Here is a 27,266-nt window from a genome sequence, read left to right as displayed (position 1 = left end):
CAGTAGCTGTCCTTTGGCAACTGGGTTATTTCACGTAGCATAATGTCTTCAAGGTTTATCTGTGTTGTAGCGTGTTTCAGGTGGAGAAGGCAATGGCACCCCACTCCAGTACTCTTGCCTGGAAAATCCCATGGATAAGGAGCCTGGTAGGCTGCAGTCCATGGGGTCGCTGAGAGTCGGACACGACTGAGTGACTTCACTTTCACTTTTCACTTCCATGCATTGGAGAAGGAAATGGCAACCCACTCCAGTATTCTTGCCCGGAGAATCCCAGGGACGGGGGAGCCTGTTGGGCTGCCATCTCTGGGGTCGCACAGAGTCGGACACGACTGAAGCGACTTAGCAGCAGCAGCAGCAGCAGCATGTTTCAGGAGTCCCTTCCTTTTTGAAGGCTACATAATATTCCATTGTATGGATAGACCACATTTGTTTATCTACTCATCATGAAGAGACCCTTAGGTGGCTTTCATCTTTTGGCTATTGCGAATAATGCTGCTATGAACATGGCTGTACAAATACCTCTTCAGTATTCTGCTTTCAACTCTTTTGCGGGTATATACCCAGAAGTGAAGTTGCTGGGTCCTATGGTAATTCTTCATTTTTTGAGGAGCCTCCATACTGTGTTCTGTGGAGGCTGCCCCATTTTTCATTCTCACCAATAGTCAGTGTATAAGAATTCCATTTTCTCCATATCCTCACCAAGACTTGTTGTTTTTATTTATTTTTGATAGTAGCCATCCAAGAAGCCTTGTGTGCTGCAGTTTGTGGGGCTGCAAAGAGTCGGACACAACTGAGCAACTGAACACCAACAAAAATCCTAATGGCAGTAAGAGAGGGCTACAAATTTTAAGGAGGTGATGAGGGTAGGCTTGGGTGAGATGGTGGCATTTGAGATGTGAGTAAAGCAGATACCTAGGAGAAGAGCTTTCTAGGTAGAGAGAACAGTGGGTGCTGGAGCAGGAACCCATCTGGTGTGTTTAAGGAACAACAAGGGGACCATGGGCTTCCCTGGTAGCTCAGATAGTAAAGAATCTGTCTGCAATTTAGGAGACCAGGGTTCCATCCCCAGGTCAAGAAGATCCCCTGGAAAAGAGAATGGCAACCTACCCCAGTATTCTCTTCTGGATAATTCCATGGACAGAGGAGCCTGGCAGGCTACATTCTATGGGGTTGCAAAGAGTCAGACACAACTGAGCAACTAACACACACACACACGCACACACACACACACACACACACAGGAACCAGAATGGCTGCATGAGGGGGTGAAAGAGTAGAGAAGACAAGGTGAAACGGGAGCCCTAGGAGGGTTTTGGAACAGAAGAGGCTTGTGAGTTGACTTCTAAAGAATCCCTCTGGGTACTTTCCCTGGTGGTCCAGTGGCTAAGACTTTACCCTCCCAAGGCAGAGGGGCCCCTGAGTTCAATCCCTGGTCAGGGAACTAGATCCCATATGCTGCAACTAAAGATCCTGCATGCCACAACTAAGACCCAGCACAGCCAAATAAATAAATAATATTTTTTTAAAAGAACACATTTGGTTGCTGTGTTGAGAATGTGCTGCAGGGAGACAAGGGCAGGACCGGGAAGACCAGCAAGATAACCCCTGGAATCCACCCAGGGTCAGAGACGACAGGGACTTGAACCAAGGGGTAGCAGTGGAGCTGGAGAGAAGTGGTAGGGGTTTCAGTTCAGTTCAGTTCAGTCGCTCAGTCGGGTCCGACTCCTCTCGACCCCATGAATCGCAGCACGCCAGGCCTCCCTGTCCATCACCAACTCCCGGAGTTCACCCAGACTCACGTCTATCGAGTCCATGATGCCATCCAGCCATCTCATCCTCTGTCGTCCCCTTCTCCTCCTGCCCCCAATCCCTTCCAGCATCACAGTCTTTTCCAATGAGTCAACTCTTCGCATGAGGTGGCCAAAGTACTGGAGTTTCAGCTTTAGCATCATTCCTTCCAAAGAAATCCCGGGGCTGATCTCCTTCAGAATGGACTGGTTGGATCTCCTTGCAGTCCAAGGGACTCTCAAGAGTCTTCTCCAACACCACAGTTCAAAAGCATCAATTCTTCGGCACTCAGCCTTCTTCACAGTCCAACTCTCACATCCATACATGACCACTGGAAAAACCATAGCCTTGACTAGACGGACCTTTGTTGGTAAAGTAATGTCTCTGCTTTTGAATATGCTATCTAGGTTGGTCATAACTTTCCTTCCAAGGAGTAAGTGTCTTTTATTTTATTATTTTTTTTAATTTTTATTTTATTTTTAAACTTTACAAAATTGTATTAGTTTTGCCAAATATCAAAATGAATCTGCCACAGGTATGGCTGCAATCACCATCTGCAGTGATTTTTGGAGCCCCCAAAAATAAAGTCTGACACTGTTTCCACTGTTTCCCCATCTATTTCCCATGAAGTGATGGGACCAGATGCCATGATCTTCGTTTTCTGAAGGTTGAGCTTTAAGCCAACTTTTTCACTCTCCTCTTTCACTTTCATCAAGAGGCTTTTGAGTTCCTCTTCACTTTCTGCCTTAAGGGTGGTGTCATCTGCATATTTGAAGTTATTGATATTTCTCCTGGCAATCTTGATTCCAGCTTGTGCTTCTTCCAGCCCAGCGTTTCTCATGATGTACTCTGCATAGAAGTTAAATAAGCAGGGTGACAATATACAGCCTTGACGTACTCCTTTTCCTATTTGGAACCAGTCTGTTGTTCCATGTCCAGTTCTAACTGTTACTTCCTGACCTGCATACAGGTTTCTCAAGAGGCAAGTCAGGTGGTCTGGTATTCCCGTCTCTTTCAGAATTTTCCACAGTTTATTGTGATCGACACAGTCAAAGGCTTTGGCATAGTCAATAAAGCAGAAATAGATGTTTAGATGGAGCTTAAAGGCAGGACCAAGAGAATTTCCTGATGGGTTGAAGTGAAATCTGAGGGAAGGAGGAGTCAAAATGGACTCCAAATGGGGTGGATGGAGTCACCATCAACTGGGAGAGGCTGAAAGAGGAGCGGAGTGCAGGAGGGATCAGGCTTCAAGTTCGGACGTGTGCTTCTGTTAGCTTTCATCAGGACATCTCAGGATTCTGAAAAGGAGACCGTGGCTTCCAGGTGCTTTGCTATTTGAACAAGCTGGAGGATGAGGGGGAAACGTCCAGAGTGAAAGAAGACAAATAACGCTGGTACCATCCGGTGGAGCCCTTACGTGGAGCCCGGCACTGTGCTGGGGCTTCCCAGTGGTGACCTTCCTGATCCTCACAACCGCCCCGCCATGCAGATATTGCTATTACCCCAGCGTTATAGATGAGCGCCCAACCGTGGGGGATGAAGTCACTAGGCCAGGGTCACCCAGATGGGAAGTGGCAGAGCCAGAGTTTGAACCCAGATCTGCCTGACTCAGAGCCTGCACTTTTACCCCAGAAGCCCCAGAGGAGTCAGAAGATTCATTGAGCTGATGGACTTAAGCTCAATCTTTATTTTTTTAATATTTATTTTTATGTTATTTATTGAGCTGTTCCAGGTCTTAGTTGCAGCATGCGGCATCTTGACTTGCAGCATGCAGACTCCTAGTTGCGGCATGTGGGATCTAGCTCCCTGACCAGGGATCAAACCCAGGCCCCCTGTATTGGGAGCTTGGAGTCTTATCCACTGGACCATCAGGGAAGTCCCTAAGCTCGATCTTGAAAGACAGGGTTAGTAAGAAAGGAGAGAGTGGATCGAGTAAACACAAGATAAATGTCCAATTTCTTGTCCTTACTACAGGGTGTGGCCTGGTCCCTGCCATCCTCTGCAGCCTTCCCTCTAGTCACTTGCTCGGCTCCACTGGCGTGATTTTGAGCTCTTCCCCTCACACAGTTCCCACTATTGGAAATCTCCCTCCTATCTCTTCTCCTGGCTGACTTCTACACATCTGGGGGTTCAACTCCAATGTCACTTCCTCCAAGAAGCCTTCTCTGATCTGCCTCTCTGCCATCTAGAACTAGACTTGTCGATTTTCTACATTTGTGGAGAAAAGGGAACCCTCCTGTGCTGTTGGCAGGAATATAAACTGGTGCAGCCACTATGGAGAACAGTATGGAGTTTCCTTAGAAAACTAAAAATAGAGTTACCATATGATCCAGCAATCCCACTCTTAGGCATATATTCAGAGAAAACCATAATTCAAAAAGATAGATGCACCCCAGTGTTCATAGCGGCACTATTTATAATAGCCAAGAAGACATGGAAACAATTTAAGTGTCTGTCCATCGACAGATGAATGGATAAAGGAGATGTGGGGTATACACACAAAACAGAATACTACTCAGGCATTAAAAAAGAAGGAAATAATGCTATTTGCATTTGCAGCAAGGTGGATTATCATACTAGACATGATCATACTAACTGAAGTAAGTAGCCCTTAGACAATTCTCATAATTATTGTGAAACTGTGTGTTCAATATTCGCTTCTCCCATCAGACCAGTGCTATCCAATAGAACCTTCTGCAGTTCCAAAAGTGCTCTGGGCCCAGGCTGTCACAATGGGGCTAAAGCAGCCATGAGCCACATGCAGCTACCGGGCACTTGAAATGCAACCAATGCAATGAAAGAACTGATTTTTCAAACATGATCTATTTTACCTACAAATCATATTTTATAATGTGTGTGCACGTGTCACTTCAGTCATGTCTGACTCTTCGCGCCTCTATGGCCTGTAGCCCTCCAGGCTCCTCTGTCCATGGGATTCTCTAGGCAAGAATACGGGAGTGGGTTGCCATGCCCTTCTCCAGGGGATCTTTCTGACGCAGGGATTGAACCCTTGTCTCTTGTGTCTCCTGCATTGGTAGGTGGGTTCTTTACCATTAGCACCACCTGGGAAGCCCACTGTGTATTATACATGGACGTTATTTCATATACCAACTACATAATTTAAGTTTAAATAGCCACATGTGGCTAGTGGCTACTGTATTGGACACTGAAGCTCTAGCTGTGAGCTCCTTGAGGGCAAAGACCATTTATCTTATTTGGTTATAGAATGCCCCGATCTAGGATGATGCTCAGGAGAACTGTTGAATGAATGAATGAATCAATGAATGGATGAACCAATCAATCAATGTAGTCTGCATAATTTGTTTTCATGAAAATCATCCTAGAAAGGAGAGACGCAGGAAAATCTGACTTGCACAAGATCTCACAATAAGGCCGAACTAGATACAATATCCAGCCTTCTGAATCTCCTGTACGTAGTGCTGTGCCTGAGTGGACAGCAGCTGACAGGTGGAGGTTGTCTGTGGTCTCACATGAGCCATTGCGGAGCTGTTCACGAAGGTACCTCCAAGTCCTGGGAAGGACTGTTTCTTAGACATCCTCACCCCCTTCCCCCTCCCCTGACCCTGTAAACAACTTAGTGGCTTGTAATCTATTAACACTTGGCTTCCCACGAGACTGAGCCTGTTCCAAGGTCCACTCTTGCCAATCCTCTACAAGGCACTCTGATTTTTAAAAAACCCATATTTCTCTCAGGCAGTCTGTGAATAATATATACAGGGTGTGGTTTAAAAAACACCTATGTCGTGATGTGAAATCCACTCAGATTTACACAGCCGTTCCTTTTAATTTTTTTTTTTTAAATAAACGAATGTTAACATGTTTCAGGGCTAATTTTGACCTCATTCAAATGTAATTTGGGGGTTGCGGATTACATTCTGGGGGAATCCAGCAGAAAGAGTTATACGGATTTTGTTTTTACAAACTTTTTTTCATATATCATCATAATCATAATTTTATAAATTATTTTTCAGATGTTCATATGTATTGATGTCTCTATCTGCCAGGCATTTGGTACACATGACCTCACATGATCTTCCCATAAGCCTTTGAATCAACTACTATTATGATTCCCATTTTATGGCTAAGGAAATTGAGTTTCAGAAAGGTTAAGTCACTTGTGCAAAGTCACACAGCCAGGAAGTGGCACAGTAGGGATTTGAAGCCTAGTCTGTCTTATTCAAGAGCCAATGCTCTTAGCTAGCACACAATGGGGCCTCTCTAATAGATATTACATGTATTTATGTGCGTAAAAATCAGAAAAATAATCAAGAAACTTAACTCTGGGGCTTGGGAAGAGAGAGACTTATTCTTGTGCTTCTTTTTGGACTTTATCCTATGTATGTACTATTATTAGTATAAAAACTAAATTAATTTAAGCTTAAGTAAAATCCTCTTATTAGGTTTAACTTTTTTCTAATGAAGGAAGGACTTGTCACTCCAGTGTATGTCTATCTATTAGTAGATTAAATATACATGAATCTTTGAGTAATTTGCAAAGTTCACATGCCCTGACAGCATTTGAAAATTTAGTAAAACTGCAGTTCTAACATGTATCCTTATCCTGAATTCCAAATTTCATATTTTAGTTTCTGGATTATTTTTTTATTTTGGGGTAATAGGTTGGTTTTTAAACATATTTATTTTCAATGAAAATAAATGTTTTCCTTGAGAGATCTGCACTCAGGTACATACATTTTTATGGATTCATAGATCGACTTTGGATATTATAACTGGGCATCTTTCAGCATTTGTGAAATAATGCTGTTACATAAGACAGGCCATTTGCAGATCAATTAATAAAAGCTTAAAAGTAAACATTTCATTAATTAAAATTTTTAATGCAAATTAATTTTACACTGAATGAGAAGTAGACATCTCAATACCCTTCAGTACTCAGAGCCTCAGAGAGCTCTAGCAGTCACACTAAAAGTCACTTGGGAGAATTCCTCAGTGGTTTAGAGAGAGAGAGAGAAAAAAAAAAATTTAAGTCAATAAAATATACATACTAACAATAATGTATCCTTTCCAACAATTCCAAAGGAGTGTCTGCTTTTACCTTCCAAGTGACCGAAGTGCTTCTAAAAATTAAAACAAAAACCCCATTAACGTTCTTTTTGTTGCTCCATCTCCTACTCTTGGAATTTGCTTAACAAATCGCCATCAGCTTGAGGTTGGAGAATTTTGAATGCCCCTTTACAAGCCCTTTCCATTGCTTGACTGTATTTCCCCAAGATTTTCAGAGCAAATTTGGTATCCTTAAAAAATTCCAGTCCTCTAAGCAGTGTATTCCTGAGTTCCCAAGGATAGCCGCTGACAGTGAGCCTCACTTAGCTAGCTGTTACAAAAACCTTTCATTCAGAAGAAGGCAAGAGGTTTCAGCAAAGATACACAGCCTTCTCATTCACACACTTCATAAACAACGGGACTTCGCCGAAGCCTCCTCTCTAGGAAGGAATCCCAGCTTTTCAGAAACCGGTTTGCAACATCAATTATCATTCCCTTCTAAAAGACCTTGCAGGAAAATTCGGAATTTCACAGCATAGGAGAAGGGCTGGAAAGGACCCATGTCATTGCACGGACTCATAAATTCACTCCACATATCCAAACAGCAGCTAACGCTTTCTTAAAACACAGACCCTCCCAATCCCTTTAGGAGGAAGAGCAATTACAAGGGAAAATATTACACGCTTAGGTCCCCGTTAAGATTCTGACGGATCTGAAAAAAAAAAAGAAAAAACAACCGGACTGAGTCAGAGATAACAGAGGCTGAGCCGGTGGGGTTGAGAAAATGGCTTGTCTCCTCCAGGCCTGAGTCTCTCCCCCTGAAACCGTTCCCTTTAAATTCAGGAAGGCATGCCGAGATGCTCCCCTGCAGGTTTTCTCTCTCTCTCTCTTTTTTTTTTTTTTTTAAAGAAAAGCCTGTCTGCCTCTGACTCGCCCCCAAGATACTCACGGCAGCTGCCTGAGCTGGAATAAGTCCTCCTCCATGTCCGCGCTGCGCCAGGACGAGCCCTGTTCATGGCCCTTACATGGTGGTGGTGGATGACGAGCGCGCGCTCGGGGGCTTCAGCGTTAGGATGCCGGACCCGCGCGGCTGCCTCCCTCGGTGGCAGCTGTTCAGGGGAGGGAGCCGCCAGGGACCAGCCCACGAGACAAAGCCGCCGCCGCCAGGAGACCGCGGCGAGAGTGGGCGGAGAGGAGGCGGCGGAGGGCAGAGCGAGATGCGCGGGGAGAGGGGGCGGGGAGAGCCCTTCTGGTTAGCGAAATTTACAGGCTCTCTGGGGCTGGTGGTGATGCTCTGGGGTGCCGACAGGGCGCCCGCCAGCCTGTGAAATGGCCGTCTGGGTACCAGTGAAGGCTCTTCGGTTGACGATGCCTCTCTGAAGGTTTGTGTGTAGGGATTCATTTAAGGTTGCCTTTGATGTTCTTGAAAACCAGGCGGCTGTCACAAATGCAGAGAATGAAAAACAAAATTTCCATGCGTTGAAGCATTGTTTATTGAGCACCTGCTGTCCGTCAGGGCTTTCCTGGTGGCTCAGGGGTAAAGAATCCGCCCGCCAAAGCTGGGTTTGATCCCTGGGTGGGGAAGATCCCCTGGAGTAAGGAAATGGCAGCCCACTCCAGCGTTCTTGCCTGGGAAATCCCATGGACAGAGGAGCCTGGCCGGCTGCAGTCCTTGGGGTCTCAAAGAGTCAGACGCGACTTAGCCACTAAACAGCTGTATGCTGGGCAAGGTGATAGTCACTGGGTAAATGATAAGAGATTAAGTTAGACATGACATTATCATCACGGAGATGAGATCTTGTGAAATGAATCAAGAAAAAAAAAATTGGGTAAGTTGCGTAGGAGAAAAGTCAAAGATCACCCGTTTATTTAAGGAGCATTAGTGAGTGATCTCTGCAGTTCTGGAGAATCAAAGATGAATAAAATCCAATTCCTGCCTTCAAATTCCTCTTTATCTTGTTCAGTGAGACCCCTCCCTCTTCCACTAGAATGTCCACCCCCGCTCTGCCTCTAGAAGGTAGGCTCCGTAAAGGTTTCTGATGTACCCCCAAGGGCCTGGAATAATAAAACTTTATTTATGGACACTGAAATTGAAATTTAATATTCCTCACTACACTCAACCCCAGGGCTTTGCTGTTGTGAGCACTCAATAAATGCTTGTTAAACTGAAAACAGACATCTTTCAAGTGAGGAGATTCAGTATCTTTTTTAAGCCATGACAAGTTGGGATAATAATTTATATCAAAGCTGGCAAGTTGGAGGGTTATTGGTAAAGGCGTTAACTCACCCTGGTTTGCTCAGGACTTGAGTTATAGCACTGAAAGCTCTGTGTCCTGGAAAGTGCTGGGTCTGAAGCAAACCTTGACAATTGGTTGCTCTACAACTGTAAGCCAGAGAAGGGTTTTCATGCCTCAAGGGTTTTGAGTACCCTTAGGTGCAAGATTTCAAACTATAAAACTCTTTATATAAAACTATAAGACTCATAGGAGTAAGTCTTCATGACCTTCAATTAGGCAATGGTTTCATAGACACGACCTCAAAAAGCACAAGAGACAAAAGAAAAAAAAAACAGATATGCTGGACTATATCAAAGTTAAAATATCTTATGCTGCAAATAATACTATCAAGAAAGTGAAAAGACAACCCATAGAATAAGAGAAAATATTTGAAAATCGTATAACTAACGATACTAACTCAAAACATGTAAAGAACTCTTGGAACTTAGTTCAGTTCAGTTGCTCAGTCATGTCCGACTCTTTGTGACCCCATGAATCACAGCACGCCAGGCCTCCCTGTCCATCACCAACTCCTGGAGTTCACTCAGACTCACATCCATCGAGTCAGTGATGCCATCCAGCCATCTCATCCTCTGTCATCCCCTTCTCCTCCTGCCCCCAATCCCTCCCAGCATCAGAGTCTTTTCCAATGAGTCAACTTTTCGCAGGAGGTGGCCAAAGTACTGGAGTTTCAGCTTTAGCATCATTCCTTCCAAAGAACACCCAGGGCTGATCTCCTTCAGAATGGACTGGTTGGATCTCCTTGCAGTCCAAGGGACTCTCAAGAGTCTTCTCCAACACCACAGTTCAAAAGCATCAATTCTTCGGCACTCAGCCTTCTTCACAGTCCAACTCTCACATCCATACATGACCACTGGAAAAACCGTAGCCTTGACTAGACGGACCTTTGTTGGCAAAGTAATGTCTCTGCTTTTGAATATGCTATCTAGGTTGGTCATAACTTTCCTTCCAAGGAGTAAGCATCTTTTAATTTCATGGCTGCAGTCACCATCTGCAGTGATTTTGGAGCCCAGAAAAATAAAATCTGACACTGTTTCTACTGTTTCCCCATCTATTTCCCATGAAGTGATGGGACCAGATGCCATGATCTTCGTTTTCTGAATGTTGAGCTTTAAGCCAACTTTTTCACTCTCCACTTTCACTTTCATCAAGAGGCTTTTTAGTTCTTCTTCACTGTCTGCCATAAGAGTGGTGTCATCTGCATATCTGAGGTTATTGATATTTCTCCCAGCAATCTTGATTCCAGCTTGTGCTTCTTCCAGCCCAGCGTTTCTCATGATGTACTCTGCATAGAAGTTAAATAAGCAGGGTGACAATATACAGCCTTGACGTACTCCTGTTCCTATTTGGAACCAATCTGTTGTTCCATGTCCAGTTCTAACTGTTGCTTCCTGACCTGCATACAAATTTCTCAAGAGGCAGGTCAGGTGGTCTGGTATTCCTATCTCTTGAAGAATTTTCCACAGTTTATTGTGACCACACAGTCAAAGGCTTTGGCATAGTTAATAAAGCAGAAATAGATGTTTTTCTGGAATTCTCTTGCTTTTTCCATGATCCAGCGGATGTTGGCAATTTGATCTCTGGTTCCTCTGCCTTTTTTAAAACCAGCTTGAACATCAGGAAGTTCACGGTTCATGTATTGCTGAAGCCTGGCTTGAAGAATTTTGAGCATTACTTTATTAGCGTGTGAGATGAGTGCAATTGTGGAACTTAGTAATAAAAGATAAATAACTCAATTTAAAATGGGCAAAAGATATGAATAGATATTTTTTCAAAGAAGACATGTAAATGGCCAATATGCAGTTGAAAAGAAAAAGTGTAACAATACTGCAATCAAGATACAGAATGTTTCCATCATCCCCAAATTTCATCTCTGGCTGCTCAGACAACCACTAATCTGCTTTTGTTACTATAGATTAATTTGTATTTTCTAGAATTTATGTAAACAGAATCATAACGTACATATTCTTTTCTGTCTGATTTCTTCATTCAGCATGGCTTTGAGATTCATAAATGTTACCATTTTTTAATAGTGTATTCTTATTTATCACAGAGTAATATTCTATTGTATGATATGCTACATTTTACTTATTTAGTCATCAATTAATGACCATTTAAAATTTTCCAAATTTGGAGCTCTTATGAATAAAGTAACTGTGACATTCATATACAAGTCTTTCTGTAGATTTGCGTTTTCATTTCTTGTGGATAAATAAATATTGAAGAGTGAAATGGTTGGGTCACTGTGGTAGGGTTATGTTTATCTTCATAGCAAACTGCTGGCTTTCCAAAGCATTTATTGTTGTTGTTTAGTAACTAAGTTGTGTCTGACTCTTTGTGACCCCATGGACTGTAGCCCCCCGGATCCTCTGTCCATGGGATTTCCTAGGCAAGAACACTGGAGTGGGTTGCCATGCCCTCCTCCAGGGGATCTTCCTAACCCAGGGCTGGAACCCACATTTCTTACATCTCCTTCATTGGCAGGTGAGTTCTTTCCCGCTAGCGCCACCTGGGAAGCACACGTATCATTTTACATCCCCATCAGTGATGTATCAGAGAGTTCCAGTTGCTTCAAATCCTTACCAACAAATGGTATTGACCATTTCTTTAGTTGTCATCACTCTAATCTAGTGTGTTGTGGTGTTAATTTTTGTTTCCCTCGTGACAAATTATGTTGACCATATTTTCATGTACCTATTGGCCATTTATATATCTTTTTTTTGGTGTGCAATGTCTGTCCAAATATTTTGACAATTTGGGGAAAATTGTGTGTCTTCTTACTGAATTGTAAGATATCTTTATACATTATGGATACAGATGGTTGTTAGATATGTGTACCTTTAAAATTTTCTGAAATTTGTGTCATACCTTTTCATTTTCTAAACAGTATCTTTCAAAGAAAATGTTTAAACTTAAATAAGATTGAGGTTACCAGATACTTTTTCTTTTCTAATTTGGGCTTTTGTGACCTAAGAAATTTTTTGGGTATTTATTTATTTATTTGGCTGTGCTGGGTCTTAGTTGTGGCAAAGAAACCTTTGTTTACCTGAAGGTTGCAAAGATTTTTCTCCTACAAGAAAACCTCCTTAGAGAGTTTTATAGTTTTAGCTTTTATGCTTAGGTCTACGATCCATTTCCAGTAAGTCTGAGTGTTTCATTGCATTCTTTCACAATAATATGCCCTCTATATTTTAGGTATCCTTCCTTTTCTCTTGATCTCTATGGGTGATTTGGCCATGGAGGAATAGCGTATCTTGCAAAAATGTATGAATGGGAAGACCGGAGACAGGGCTTGCGTTCTGTGATAGCATTTGTGACCTTAGACAGGCCTGGGCACCTGTGCGTGGCTCAGTGTTCTCATCTGTAAGAGTGGTGCTGATCAGACGTTAGCCTGCCTGCCAAGAAGGCGGTGAGACTGGGAGGAGATGCTACAGGTGCCCGCACTTAGAACTGGTCCAGCTTCAGAGAAAACGTGGGGTGCTATGGCTCTTATCATTTTCAAATAATCTCTATTTCTCTATCTCAGCATTTTACCTGAAATAGAGTGTACTACACTTCATTCTGAGCGTAAGGAAGATGATTTTAGGTGATACATGGGATAAACAGTTATCCTACTTAAAATAAATACAGCTCCTTATTTTTATATATATTAGAAAATATATGTTGTCCAGATATGAAAACAAATTAAAAACAAAAGAAAATTTAAAATATTTGTGTGATATAGGCACCCCAGGTAAAAAAACAAAGCTAATTAGATTAAATAGTAAAGGTGATGTCTGGATATAACCAAAAAAATTTAGGATGTTATCCAAACAACGGCAGTTTGTCAAAATGCAGAAGCGTGAATATCACACTGATACCTTCTAATACATTGGGCTGAGATGGAGCCAAGAACGTGCACCTTTTTTTGTTGTTGTTATTTTCATTCATTTTATTTTTTAGATTCCACATATAAGTGAAAAATATACAGTATTTGTCTTCCTCTGTCTGGCTTATTTCATTGTGTGTAATATCCTTCAGGCCCATCCACATTGTTGTAAATGGCAGATTTTTGTTCTTTTTATGGCTGAGTAATATTCCACATCTTTATCCATTCATCTGTTGATGGACACTTAGGTTGCTTCCATTTCTTGGCTATCATGAGTAAATGAATAATGCTGCTATGAACATTGGGGTGCATATATCTTTTCAAATTAGTGTTTTTGTTTTCTCAGGATATATACCCAGGAGTGGAATTGCCGGATCATATGGCAACTCTAATTTTAGTTTTTTAAGCAAGCTCTGTACTGGGAGAAATATCAATAACCTCAGATATGCAGATGACACCACCCTTATGGCAGAAAGAGAAGAGGAACTAAAAAGCCTCTTGATGAAAGTGAAAGTGGAGAGTGAAAAAGTTGGCTTAAAGCTCAACATTTAGAAAATGAAGATCATGGCATCCGGTCCCATCACTTCATGGGAAATAGATGGGGAAACAGTGGAAACAGTGTCAGACTTTATTTTTCTGGGCTCCAAAATCACTGCAGATGGTGACTGCAGCCATGAAATTAAAAGACGCTTACTCCTTGGAAGGAAAGTTTTGACCAACCTAGATAGCATATTCAAAAGCAGAGACATTACTTTGCCAACAAAGGTCCGTCTAGTCAAGGCTATGGTTTTTCCAGTGGTCATGTATGGATGTGAGAGTTGGACTGTGAAGAAGGCTGAGTGCCGAAGAATTGATGCTTTTGAACTGTGGTGTTGGAGAAGACTCTTGAGAGTCCCTTGGACTGCAAGGAGATCCAACCAGTTCATTCTGAAGGAGATCAGCCCTGGGTGTTCTTTGGAAGGAATGATGCTAAAGCTGAAACTCCAGTACTTTGGCCACCTCCTGCGAAAAGTTGACTCATTGGAAAAGACTCTGATGCTGGGAGGGATTGGGGGCAGGAGGAGAAGGGGATGACAGAGGATGAGATGGCCGGATGGCATCACTGACTCGATGGACGTGAGTCTGGGTGAACTCCAGGAGTTGGTGATGGACAGGGAGGCCTGGAGTGCTGTGATTCATGGGGTCGCAAAGAGTCGGACATGACTGAGTGATTGAAATGAACTGTACTGTTTTCCATAGTGACCACACCTATTTACATTCCCTACAAGAGTGTATGAGCAGGGACCTGCACTTTTAACCAGGAAGTCAGGGGATTTTTGAGCTATGTGGTAAAAGGCCCACATTTTAAAGAACACTGTTTCCAGTGTCTTAGTTATCTATAGCTGCATAACAAATTATCCCGAAACTTAGGACCTTTGAAAAATATTGACAGTTATTACCTCACACAATTTCTGTGAGTCAGGAATCCAAGAGCCAGTTATCTCAGGGTCGCTCATGAAGCTTCAGTCAGATATCAGCCAGGGTTGTGGTCTCATCTGAAGATTTGAATTAGACAGGAAGGCCCATTTTCAAGGTGGTAGACTAACATGGTTGGTAAGTTAGTGATGACTGATGGCAGGGGCTTCAGTTCTTAACAGGTAGACCTCTCCATAAGAAGATCCTCTCCTAAAAGGAAGCCCTCTTGCACTCTTGATGGGAATGTAAATTGATACTACTATGGAGAACAGTATGGAGATTCCTTAAAAAACTAGGACTAAAACTACCATATGACCCAGCAAACCCATTACTGGGCATATACCCCGAGAACACCATAACTGAAAAAGACACATGTACTCCAGTATTCATTGCAGCACTATATACAATAGTCAAGACGTGGAGTCAACCTAGATGTCCATTGACAGATGAATGGTAAAGAAGTTGTGGTACATGTATACAATGGAATATTACTCAGCCATAAAAAGAAATGAATTTGAGTCAGTTCTAGTGAGGTGGATGAACCCTGAGCCTGTTATACAGAGTGAAGTAAGTCAGAGAGAGAAAAACAAATATATATTAGTGCAAATATATGGAATCTAGAAAAATGGTACTGATGAACCTGTTTGCAGGGCACGAATAGAGAGGCAGACACAGAACAGACTTGTGGACACAGTGCGGGAAGGAGAGAGAGGGACGAATTGGGAAAGCAGCATTGAAACGTGTACATTACCACATGTAACCTAGTTAGCTAATGGGATAGCTGTGTAAAACAGATAATGCATAACACAGTTTGCATAACAGGGTGCTCTGTGACAACCTAGCGGGGTGGAATGGGGTCGGGGGTGGGAGGGAGGTTGAAGAGCGAGGGGACATAGGTATACTTATGGCTGATTTGCCGTGTTGTATGGCAGAAACCAACACAGCATTGTAAAGTAACTATCCTCCAATTGAAAATTAAGTATAAAAAATAAGGAAAAAGGCAGATCGTCTCCTGAGCATCTTCACAACTAACATAGTGAATGGCTTCTTCCACAGCAAGTGGTCCAAGAGAAAGCAAAGTGGATACGGGAATGTCATTTATGACCTGACCTTGAAATTTACATACCATCCTTCTCACAGTAAAAAAAATAAAATTAAAAAAAATTATTTACTTATTTTTGGCTGTGCTGGGTCTTCATTGCTGTGCGTGGGCTTTCTCTAGTTGTGGCGAGTGGCGGCTACTCTTGAGTTGTGGGGCACCAGCTTCTCTTTGTGGTGGCTTCTCTTGTTGTGGGGCACGGGCTCTAAGACAGGTGGGCTTCAGTAGTTGTGGTGAACCGGCTTAGTTGCTGCTCTGAATGTGGGACTTCCCTGACCAGGAATTGAACCCATGTCCCCTGCACTGGCAGACAGATTCTTAACCTCTGGACCACGAGGAAAGTCCCTCACAATAATTGTTTGGTTACATATGTCCGCAGTATTTAACATGGGATGTGTGAATCCAGGATATATAAGGTCTTTGGGGTTATATCTTGGAGGTTGGCTACTACACTCAGCTTCCCTTCTATGTTGTTCCACGTGTTTGAAACTCTCAGAAAAGACAATTGGAAAAAAACACAGAGTCTCTGCCAGGAAATGAGGCGACTGGTTTAACTGATGGCAGAAGTTAATTCTGCTATCAGTGAAGTCTTTGGGCCTCAGTTTCCTCACCAGTCAGTGAACTGACCTCTGATGGCCTCTTCAGTCAAGATCATTCCTGATTAGAAAAATAAATAATGGTGACTTATAAGATGTTATGATCAGATGTTCTGGGAGCCAACGTGCTGAAGTCTTACAGGGCTTCTGTTTGAACAGGAGGAAGTGACTTTGAAACTACGGCCATTCTTTGTTACTGGAAAATGAAACAGGAATCTAGTCACTCTTTGACAACATATACATTCATAGGAAATAGGAGGAGACACCAAAAAAAAAAAACCATAAATGAGTTCTTGGAAACTTTTATGGGCTTGCTGGTTTTAGAAAGTGAATACATATGAAAGACGAATGGATCAACCACATAAGCTGCTACTGCTGCTAAGTCGCGTCAGTCGTGTCCGACTCTGTGCAACCCCATAGACGGCAGCCCACCAGGCTCCCCCGTCCCTGGGATTCTCCAGGCAAGAACACTGGAGTGGGTTGCCATTTCCTTCTCCAATGAATGAAAGTGAAAAGTGAAAGTGAAGTCGCTTAGTCGTGTCCGACTTTTAGCGACCCCATGAACTGCGGCCCACCAGGCTCCTCCGTCCATGGAATTTTCCAGGCGAGAGTACTAGAGTGGGTTGTCGTTGCCTTCTCTGTCAACCATATAAATTAGGTAGTAATTCCCACAATTATTTATTGCAAATTTATTATTTTTATAAAGGATTTATATTAAAGAGCTACCTAGGAAGGCTTAAATGTGGGTTTATTGTGAGGATCTGAGAGGTAAGGTGTGCTTAAAAACTGGGTTTTAGGGTCTCTCTGGAGATTGGAGATCCTACCAGAAAAGGAGGGTTTGAGTTACAAAGGTTGCAACAATTTAGAGCTGCTGCATAAAGAGTGATACACTTATACAGTCATCTCTTAAAAGTGTTTCTAGTTATGAAATAAATAAATGATCATGATAGAAATTCAGATAATAAGAAAAGCATTCAGAAGAAACTAAAACTTACTACTAATCTACCACAAAGAGAGAACCAGAGTTACCATTTGGGGACTATAGCCTTCTAGCCATTTTTTGACATAGGGACAGTTAAACAAAGATGTCTTCTTACAAATTTCGGTTCATATTTATCCTATTAAAATGGCCTGCTTTTTAAATTTTCATGAGCTTCTAATGAATTTTTTTTTTTACAAGAAGGAACATCAATTTTGATGCTGTCTTCCCACTGTAGTTTTTTAAATTAATTTATTCATTTGTCTGTGTTTGGTCTTAGTTGCAGCCTAGGAGATCTTTTGTTGCTGCATTAGGGCTCAGAAGTTCTGGCTTGCGCTGACTTGTTTGCCTCCCAGCATGTGGGATCTTGTTTCCCCGACCAGGGATCAAATTCACGTCCCCTGCATTGCAAGGTGGATTCCTAACCACTGGGCGACCATGGAAGTCATACCCCTGTGTTTTGATGATGCTTTTCAAGTTTAAAGTTTTTAAATTTTTTTGATTTTTTCTTATTTTTTGAATAATAATGCACACACGTGGCACAAAATTCCCAAGGACAAAAGGTTGCCCTCAATCCCACAGCTGCCTTATCAGAGGCCAGCAGTGTCTCCAATTTCTTAATTATCTCTATATTTATAAACATTTATTCTCACACAATTAAAAGCATTCTCTCCAATTGCCTTGCACCTTACTGTTTCTGCCTTAACAATGAATCTTAGAATCTCCCTTATCAATACACAAGAGCTGCTGTATTATTTTCATAGCATATAGTATTCCACTGCATGGGATTACAATTTTTCTAGGTATTTAGATTTCTTCTCATTGTTTATTATTCATAACAATGCTGCAATAAACACCTTTATTCTTATGTGTGTGTGATAAATAGATTACTCTGTAGATCACAGGGTATGCAGATTCGTCATCTTTGTAAATAGTCCAAACTGCCCAGGATGAAGATGGTACCCATTTACTCTCCCGCAGGGATGCAGTATCTTTCTTTGAGGCACAGGGACTCAGTAGTTGTGGCACATGGGCTCAGTAGTTGCCACGGGCAGGCTTAGTTGCTCTGCAGTACGTTGCTCTGCAGTACGTGGAGTCTTAGTTCCCTGACCAGGGATTCAACCCAAGCCCCCTGTATTGCAAGGCAGATTCTTAACACTCAACCACCAGGGAAGTCCCCTGAAGTGGAAATTTTAATAGAACCTACTTGGTGGGTTTGTTGGGAGGATGGAATAGGACAATGCACACAGGTATTCAGCACAAGGATCTATCTAGCCACTAGCAAATGTTTGGGAAGTGATTTCAATTATTATGTTTATAGACAAAGGAAGTGTGAAACCCAGTGTACTAGTCAGGATGCTCCATATTTCTCAATTTTAATTTTTAGTAGTGTAAGTATAGTTAGATATAGTGTACATGAACAAAAGCTTTATAATTTTTAGGCTTATAAATGGGTCCTGAGATGAAAAACTTCGAGAATCACTGAACCAAAACATTGATTTCTTTACTAAAGCAGTTGCAATTACTCGCTCTGGAGTTGGGAGAATTGATTACAAGGGTGGGCAAAGTCTCTCTAGCTCCAATATTATCCAGTGTAGTAGCTACTGATCACACATGGCCGTCGAGAACATGAAAAACAGCTGGTGCAAATGGAGAGGTACTTAGTACAAACATGTGAAAAGTGTTAGTCGCTCAGCCATGTCTGACTTTGTGATCCCATGAACTGTATGTTGTTTAAGTTATGTTTCAGTTCAGTTCAGTTCAGTCGCTCAGTCGTGTCCGACTCTTTGCGACCCCACGAACCGCAGCACGCCAGGCTTCCCTGTCCATCACCAACTCCCAGAGTTCACTCAGACTCACGTCCATCGAGTCAGTGATGCCATCCAGCCATCTCATCCTCTGTCGTCCCCTTCTCCTCCTGCCCCCCATCCCTCCCAGCATCAGAGTCTTTTCCAATGAGTCAAATCTTCGCACGAGGTGGCCAAAGCACTGGAGTTTCAGCTTCAGCATCATTCCTTCCCAAGAAATCCCAGGGCTGATCTCCTGTTTAAGTTGGCTTAAAACTCAACATTCAAAAAACTAAGATCATGGCATCTGGTCCCATACTTCATGGCAAATAGATGGGGAAACAATGGAAACAGTGAGACTTTAATTTTGGGGACTCCAAAATCACTGCAGATGGTGCCTGCAGCCATGAAATTAAAAGATGCTTGCTCCTTGGAAGAAAAGCTATGACCAATATAGATAGCATATTCAAAAGCAGAGATGCTGCCGACAAAGGTCCATCTAGTCAAAGCTATGGTTTTTTTCAGTAGTTATGTATGGATGTGAGAGTTGGGCTATAAAAAAAGCTGAGCACCGAACTGATGCTTTTGAACTGAGGTGTTGGAGAAGACTCCTGAGTGGCCCTTGGACTGCAAGGAGATCCAACCAGTCAATTCTAAAGGAAATCAGTCCTGAATATTCTTAGGAAGGACTGATGCTGAGGATGAAACTCCAATACTTTGGCCACCTAATGCAAAGAACTGACTCATTGGGAAAGACCCTGATGCTGGGAAAGATTGAAGGCAGGAGGAGAAGGGGATGACAGAGGATGAGATGGTTGGATGGCATTACCGACTGGATGGACATGAGTTTGAGTAAGCTCCAGGAGTTGGTGATAGATAAGGAAGCCTGGCATGTTGCAGTCCATGAGGTCACAAAGAGTCGGACATAACTGAACGACTGAACTGAACTGAACAGAACTGTATGTAGCCCACCAGGCTTCTCTGTCGGTGGAATTCTCCAGGCAAGAATACTGGAGGGGGTTGCCACTCCCTAAGAATGTAAATTATCTCATAAAAATTTTTACATACAAATGACGATATTTTGAACATATTGGGGCAAGTGAAAGATACTGATAAAAGTAATCTACTGTTTTTTTCACTTTAATGTGGCTACTAGAAAATTTAAAATATGGCCTTCCATATATGCTATTGCTAAGTCGCGTCAGTTGTGTCTGACTCTGTGCGACCCCATAGACGGCAGCCCAACAGGCTCCTCTGTCCCTGGGATTCTCCAGGCAAGAACACTGGAGTGGGTTGCCATTTCCTTCTCCAATGCATGAAAGTGAAAAGTGAAAGTGAAGTCGCTTAGTCGTGTCCGACTCTTAGCGACCCCATGGACTGTAGCCTACCAGGCTCCGTCCATGGAATTCTCCAGGCAAGAGTACTGGAGTGGGTTGCCATTGCCTTCTCCGATATATGCTATTGGACCGTGCTATTCTTGAGACACAGATTTGCCTGACTATCTTGTTTCCACCACTTACACCTGTGTCAAAAACTTACTATTTCTCTGAATTTCTTGCGTTTCCTGGGATGTAAAATGTGGATAATGTAAGTGCGAAGATTAAATATGAATAATGCATGTGAAGTACTTAGCAATGCACTGAATTAAACAATAGGTTTGGTGGCTGTTGATTATTCAAGGTCCGATTAATCTATAGATGCCGTCAGTATGGTCCACACGCTCCTTAAAGGCCCCTCTTCTGCGACCCGTTTCCACTCCGAAGACAAGTTGTGATCCCGCTTTCAGGAGGGAATCGCCCTCTTCACACCGAAAAATAAAAGTGAGCCAGGGTCCCTTTTGCAAATGGGACATTTGTATATAAGAACGGGGCCCGAACAAAACTTTAAAACCAAGCGTTCCCGGGCCACGGGGCCTCCCTTAGTAACCGAAGCCGACATCCGTTGCTAAGGGGGAAAAGGAAGTACAAGGTTGTGGTCCTTCTACTCTAGTCTTCCGGTGAGAGCCACTTCCGGTTCTTCAGGCAGCCCGTCCGTTGGTCTACCCTCCCCGGAGGAGCTGGGGCTTTGGCTACGGGTTCCGCCGCCTCGGGAGCCCTCGGAGCCCTGGGTCCGGCCGCGGCGACAGCGGCGGGGGCGGCGGCTCGCCTCCCGCGCAGCCGCGATGCTGAGCTCCCGGGCCTCGGCGGCGATGACCGCGGCCGACAGGGCCATCCAGCGCTTCCTGCGGACCGGGGTGGCCGTCAGGTGAGCTCTGGGGGGCGGGGCGGCCGGGGAGGCCGGGGCCGGGGCGCCTGTGGAGGCCCTTCCACGCTCCACTCAGGGTCCCCGGGGCCGGAGCGGGCATTCTGGAGACGTCTGCGTCGGCAGGGCTGGAGGCCCAGGCCCTGGGTCGGGGGTGGGGGTGTCGGGCCTCCAGGGCCTCAAGGCAACGCCGGTTCTGTCCGCATTCCCCAGTTCTGCTGGGCCCCCAGTTTTATCAGTGCCCCCTCCACCCCCGTCCTTCCACCTGCCAATGTCTCCTCCAACCCTGTCACTGTCGCCAGAACTTCCGGGAGACTCAGGCTTGTCAGTGGCCTCTCGGAGCTCTCAGCGCCTCGGAGGACTTCCTGGACTCCCTCATCCTGTCAAGATACCCTCAATTCTTCTGGGCTCCCCAGTTAGGTCAGTTTCTGGCCTGCTAGGTTTCACAAACCTTGCCCAGCTCCCCAAACCTGCCATGATTCTCACAACCCTGTTAGAGTACCCCGAGCTTGCTAGTGTACCCCCCACCCCATTTTGTCAGTACCCCTCTTCCTGTCACCGCCCCCCGCCCCCGTTTTGCCAGGGATCCCTTAGTCTGTAGGAGTCCTCGGTCTTATTAGTGACTCCTTATCTTGCAGGGGCTCCTAAATCAATCAGGACCCCTTAACCTGTTAAGGCTCCCAGTCTTGTTGAGATTCCCCCATTCCTGCCAGGACCCCCGATAGTATGAGTCCCCAGTCCTGCCAGGGTCCTGATGTCCCTTCTCTGTCTACCCTCCTCCCACGGGCTGCAGTTTCCGACTGAGCACTGTGGCTACCCTCAGCCCCCACTTCCTGCAGAAGTTCGTGTATATATTGTTTGCTTTATTTAGTGGAAATACATAACTGTGTGTGAAGACAGTGTTTTAAACTGCTGGTGAAATTTCTTTATTAGTAGTAAAAGAATAACTTCAGTGTTGAGGTCAAGCTTCAAATGAAGAAACATTTAATATGTAATAAATATTTAGAGGATCTTTATATGATTGTATAAAGATCTATTTTTACATCTATCTTTATACTTTATATATCTATCTTTATACTGTGTATAAAGATCTCCCCCCGTTTAATAACCTAAAAGATAAATCCATTTCTGTATTTCTCCAATTATTCAATAAATACTATCAAGAACCTACTGTGTGATCTAAACACTTGGAAGCGCTTGGAATATGTTAGTGTGTAAAACAAAGATCCCTGTCCATGGGGACTTTGCATTTTAGTTGAGGGAGACTGAAAATAAACGTGGTGAATCAGTGAATGTTATGTTGGAAAGTGGAGAGCACTATGGTGAAAAGAAAAAGTAGAGCTGGGTAAAATGTCATGAGAGCAGGTTCTAATAGTTTGTTAGATGTGAGAGGGAGAGACTTTCCTGGCAGCCCAGTGGTTAAGACTGCACTTCCGCTGCAGAGGGCACAGGTTCAATCCCTGGTTGTGGAACTAAGAGCCCCCATGCCACATGGCAAGGCAAAAAAATAAAAAATAATTAAAAAAAAAGGAAGAAGGGCCGGGAATGAGCCAAGCAGTGGGACCTGGGGGAAGAGCACCCCAGGCAGAGAGGGCAGCCATGCAAAGGCCCTGGGGCGGGAGCATGGCTTTGGCTGGGGTGGTGGCCAGTATGGCGGTAGGATGAGAGACAGAGCAGGAGGAAAGCCCTGGACCCCGTTCTCGAGTGAAGTGGGGCTTGTGGAGGTTGTGCTCCGACTTAGGTTTTAAATCCTAATACCTGTGTGTGCAGATTTTCAAGACATATCCTATACTGTATATTACTTTAATTTGAAAGCTAGGTATTTGGCAGGCCAATGGGTTATTTTGATGAAATGTTATATATATGTGTACCTGTCCCGATATATACACGTATTTGTTATGAGAAAAGACAGTCAACTTATTTTCTTTTTTAGATACAAAGTCATGAAGAACTGGGGTGTTATAGGTGGAATTGCTGCTGCTCTTGCAGCAGGAATCTATGTTATTTGGGGTCCCATTACAGAAAGAAAGAAGCGTAGAAAAGGTAAGAAATGAAGCCTTTGCATCATAGTCTGTAGATTCGACCCAAACATTTAATTATTCAAAAACATTACCAAAGGGGGAGGACGTGTGTGGTTCTCCTGCGTCTTCAGTTCTGTCAACAGTATTTGCTTTTAAGCAGAAGTTAATTTTAATGACTCATTATTTTATATCGTGTAGTAAAAAGATTTATATTTCACCCCCACTAAAGGCGTGAGTTTGAGACATGCTTCGTAATGAGAAATTTCAAGTGGCTTAATTGTCTAAATGTCCTCATTATTACGGCCATTGTGTTTTTCAGCTGTACAGCTGCCTAATTGTGTGATGCCTTTGTGCTTTCACTAAATGGCTGCTAGTCGCTAGTAAATAGTCACTAGTAAATGTTTCAAGTTCATTTCTTCGTTAACAAAAAAATCTATTTTCTTATTTTTAAAAATGCCCCCTTTTGTCAATGTTGCTCTACTTATATTGATTAAAATTCAGCCAAAATAAATGCATAAAAGGGACAGATGTAGCAAAATGTTAATCATTTTTTTAAAATTTATTTATTTTTAATTGGAGGATAATTGCTTTACAATGTTGTGCTGATTTCTGACATACATCAACATAAATCAGCCATAGGTATACATGTGTCCCCTCCCTCTTGAACCTCCCTTCCACCTCACACCCCACCCTGAATCATTGTTCAATTTGGGGATGGTTGTTATTGGGGTTCATTAGATATCTATTCTTCTTTTGTGGATGTTTGAGAACTTTCATAATAAAAATTTTGGTTTTGTTGTTTTCAGTTTCAGCAGAAGAGGGAAGTGTGTCAGATCTTGTTAATCTCTTTGCAGAAAGACTGATCAGAATGGCAGGAGCAGTGTCTTTTCCACTGATTATGAGAACAAAATCATTGTCCTGAGGGAGCAAGAACAAAACGATTGTTTTCTTCTGTTGTGAGAAACATTGCTTTCTTAACGAAGGAGAGAGAGAGAGAGTGAGGGAGAGAAAGAGAGAGAGAGAGGTTACTAAGTGTTTCTGTACATTTAACGTAAGCCAGGCTGTGCCAGATGCTCTGGTGCTCTGGTGAGTTTCACGAGTCCCACATGGCCAGGACCTGCCATTCTGCAGCCTCCAGTCTCCTGAAGGAGCATTATTAGGGCCAGGCCTCGGCTGGGACAGAACGCTTGGCCCCCTGGTCTCTGTGGATGAGGGCTTTCTGAGATTGGGGTCTCCAGTCCAAGGCCACAGTGCAGGAGCTCTGGGGCCCAGATGGGAGAGGAACAAAGAGCCAGTCCAGTGTGATGTGCTCTTCTCTTCTCCCCCCTCACTTAGGGCTTGTGCCTGGCCTTGTCAACTTGGGGAACACCTGCTTCATGAACTCCCTGCTGCAGGGCCTGTCCGCCTGCCCCACCTTCATCAAGTGGCTGGAAGAGTTCACCACCCAGTACACTGGGGGTCACAAGGAGCCCCCCCAACACCAGTACTTATCGTTGACGCTGTTGCACCTCCTGAAAGGTACTGAGCTGGAAATGGAAAGGGGATTGTGTGCGTTTTCAAAGCAGCAGCCCAGATGGCAGGCGAAGGGTTAATAGCCTTCCTGTAGGAAAAAAAATCACACAGATTCTTATGAAAAAAGCACTAAGGGCCCAATAGATACACTCAGGCTTTTTTTTTTTTTAATCAAAGATGTAATCATTTATTTTAAAAATTGTCAGTAATAGCTTTTTAAGGAAGGAAAAAAAAAAAAACCCACTGCCATTTAAGCATTTGGATTGTAAGAAGTACTCCAGTTTCAAAAACATCAAAGTTAAAAAATATATATATATTTTATCCTAGGAAATGAGGTAATTCACAAAAGCAATAATACAAATTGTATTTAGGTAGAGACAGGATATACCCGGGCTTCCCCTGTGGCTCAGACCACAGAGAATCCGCCTGCAATGCAGGAGACCCAGGTTTGATCCCTGGGTCGGAAAGATCCCCTGGAGGAGGGCATGGCAGTCCACTCCAGTATTCTTGCCTGGAGAATCCTACAGAGAAAGAAGCCTGGTGGGCTGCAGTCCAGTCCTTGGGGTCCCAAAAGAGTTGGACATGACTCAGCGACTAACACATAGGATGTATCTAACAAACAAAACAAGCAAAATAAATATTCACTGTGTCCACCATCAAAGAAATATTAATAGCATAATAGTGAGGTACCGCTTTTTGGCCTGTCAGCAAAGATTCAGAAGCAAATCTACAATCCTGAGCTGCCCCTGGGGGACACGTTCCTACATGCTGGTGGTCTCATTTGGGACAGCCTTGGCTGAAGGTGGTTTGGAACCACACAGTAACAACTTGCAAAACACCCAGGACCGTTTGACCTAGTAGTTCAGCGGACTGTGATCTATACTAGCTGGGAGTGGAGTTTGTTCCCAGGGCAGGCAAGTTTGGGAATGGCCCAGTACTAGCCCTGAGGTTGGAAAGCCACGGTGTACATGGGCTTGGTGAAGGTTTTAGGAAGCCACCAATCTAACTTCATTAAAAAAAAATATTGGAGTATAACTGCTTTACAACATTGTAGTAGTTTCTGCTGGACAGCAACACGAATCAGCCACATGCACACAGGTGTCTGCTTGTTCTTGAGCCTCCTTCCCTGTATTCCGTCTCCCCACTCTCCAGTCCACCCCTCTAGGTCATCACCGAGCACCGAGCTGGGCTCCCTGTGCTATACAGCAGCTCCCCACCAGCTGCCAGTTTACACATGACGGTGTGTATGCCAGTGCTGCTCTCAGTCCGTCCCACCCTCTCCTTCCCCCGCTGCGGCCACAAGCCCACTCTCTATGTCTGTGTCTCTCTTCCTGCCCTGCAGATAGGTTCATCAGTACCATTTGTCTAGATTCCATAACAGATATATGTCAATATGCAGTATTTGTTTCTCTCTTTCTTTCTTCACTCTGTATCAGGCTCTAGGTTCATCCACCTTACTACAAGTGACTCAATTCTGTTCCTTTTTATGGCTCAGTAATATTCCATTGTATATATGTATCACAACTTTATCTATTTATCTGTCCATGGACATCTAAGTTGCTTCCTCTCGTTTTATTTTTAACCACTTTTTTTTTAACTGTAGAACTGGTTTTTCCTCCTGCAGCATCTGTACACCCCTACAGGCAGACACCAAAACCTGCAGGTGCTCAAGCCCCTTATGTGAAATGTCGTAGTATTTGTGTATAACCTGTGTACATCCTCCCATCAACTGTCAATCATCTCTACATTACTTATAATGTCTGATACAATGTAAATTCCATGTAAATAGTTGCCAGTGCCTGGAAGAGTCAAGTTTTGCTCTGGGGGACTTTCTGGAATTTTTTTCCCTGAGTATTTTCAATCTTTGGTTGGCAGACTCTGAGGATATGGAACAAGTGGGTATGGATGGCTGACTGTGTGAGCAAAGACTTCCAGCACCTTGTTGTAATGGGGGTTTGGGGAGCAAGGGAAGAATGTGTTTATCCAGCAGTAGGTTGATTAAGCCAACAATGGAATGTTACCCAGCCATTAAGAATCATCTTTCTGAAATGTTTTAGTTCTAATTTGGGAGGAGTCATCAGCTATCCTATTAAGTTTAAAAGAGCAGGATACAAAATATGGTATAATTTGACTTCAGGAAAGTGAAAATGTCCACAGATAAAGGGTGGACAGAAAAAGGCCAAAACATTAGCCATGGATATTTTGGTATAGTACAGGTGACAATTTTAAAAGATGAAAAAAAACCCTACTAAAACTTTCAATAATGATTATGTATTATTAGAAAAAAATAATCAGAAAAAAAATTGGATTTTGAAAACAGTTAGCTGAGTATTGCTTAACCTGAGGTATGATCTCACCTTGACCAGAAACCTTTATGAAAAGCAAGTTCTGCTCTTCTACATAAGAGGCAACTTGAAACTCTTTTCTTTTACTGCCCTGTTTAAAAAAAAAAATTACCACCCCAAAGACTGTGTGAAGAACTGGCATGTCTACACGGGCGTCCCAACGCAGGCTAGGTGCTGTCACAACGGAGGGTTAGGTGTCCTCTTGCCATATGCTCCCTTCTCTGCTTCTGCCTCTTTGTGTCTTTTATTTTGG

General features: G+C 43.4%; 2 protein-coding genes across 6 annotated transcripts in view; one reads left to right on the top strand and one right to left on the bottom strand.

Annotated features, from left to right (window-relative positions):
* The window catches only part of SVOP (SV2 related protein), a 71,833-nt gene extending 64,036 nt beyond the window's left edge, over positions 1-7,797 (bottom strand). Inside the window, exon 1 of the mRNA XM_055549958.1 lies at positions 7,763-7,797. Within this exon, the coding sequence (XP_055405933.1) occupies positions 7,763-7,797 (35 nt within the window). The remainder of the gene's footprint in view (positions 1-7,762) is intronic.
* Positions 7,798-20,883: 13,086 nt separating this feature from the next.
* Positions 20,884-27,266, top strand: part of USP30 (ubiquitin specific peptidase 30) — a 24,034-nt gene continuing 17,651 nt past the window's right edge. Inside the window, exons 1-4 of one of the 5 annotated variants that reach the window (XM_055551070.1) lie at positions 20,890-21,138; positions 21,438-21,555; positions 23,069-23,178; positions 24,492-24,674. In XM_055551070.1, coding sequence (XP_055407045.1) covers positions 23,079-23,178; positions 24,492-24,674 — 283 coding nt within the window. In that variant the 5' untranslated portion in view covers positions 20,890-21,138; positions 21,438-21,555; positions 23,069-23,078. Of the gene's footprint in view, positions 21,139-21,437; positions 21,556-23,068; positions 23,179-24,491; positions 24,675-27,266 lie in introns of all 5 variants that reach the window. The other 4 variants (XM_055551073.1, XM_055551069.1, XM_055551074.1 and 1 more) reach the window with 4 other exon arrangements.

This window comes from Bubalus kerabau, chromosome 16 (genome assembly GCF_029407905.1).
Source record: "Bubalus kerabau isolate K-KA32 ecotype Philippines breed swamp buffalo chromosome 16, PCC_UOA_SB_1v2, whole genome shotgun sequence".
NCBI classification, from domain to species: Eukaryota; Metazoa; Chordata; class Mammalia; order Artiodactyla; family Bovidae; genus Bubalus; species Bubalus kerabau.
The sequence above is the reverse complement of the archived record's forward strand: the minus strand, read 5'-3'. Positions and strand labels throughout refer to the sequence as shown.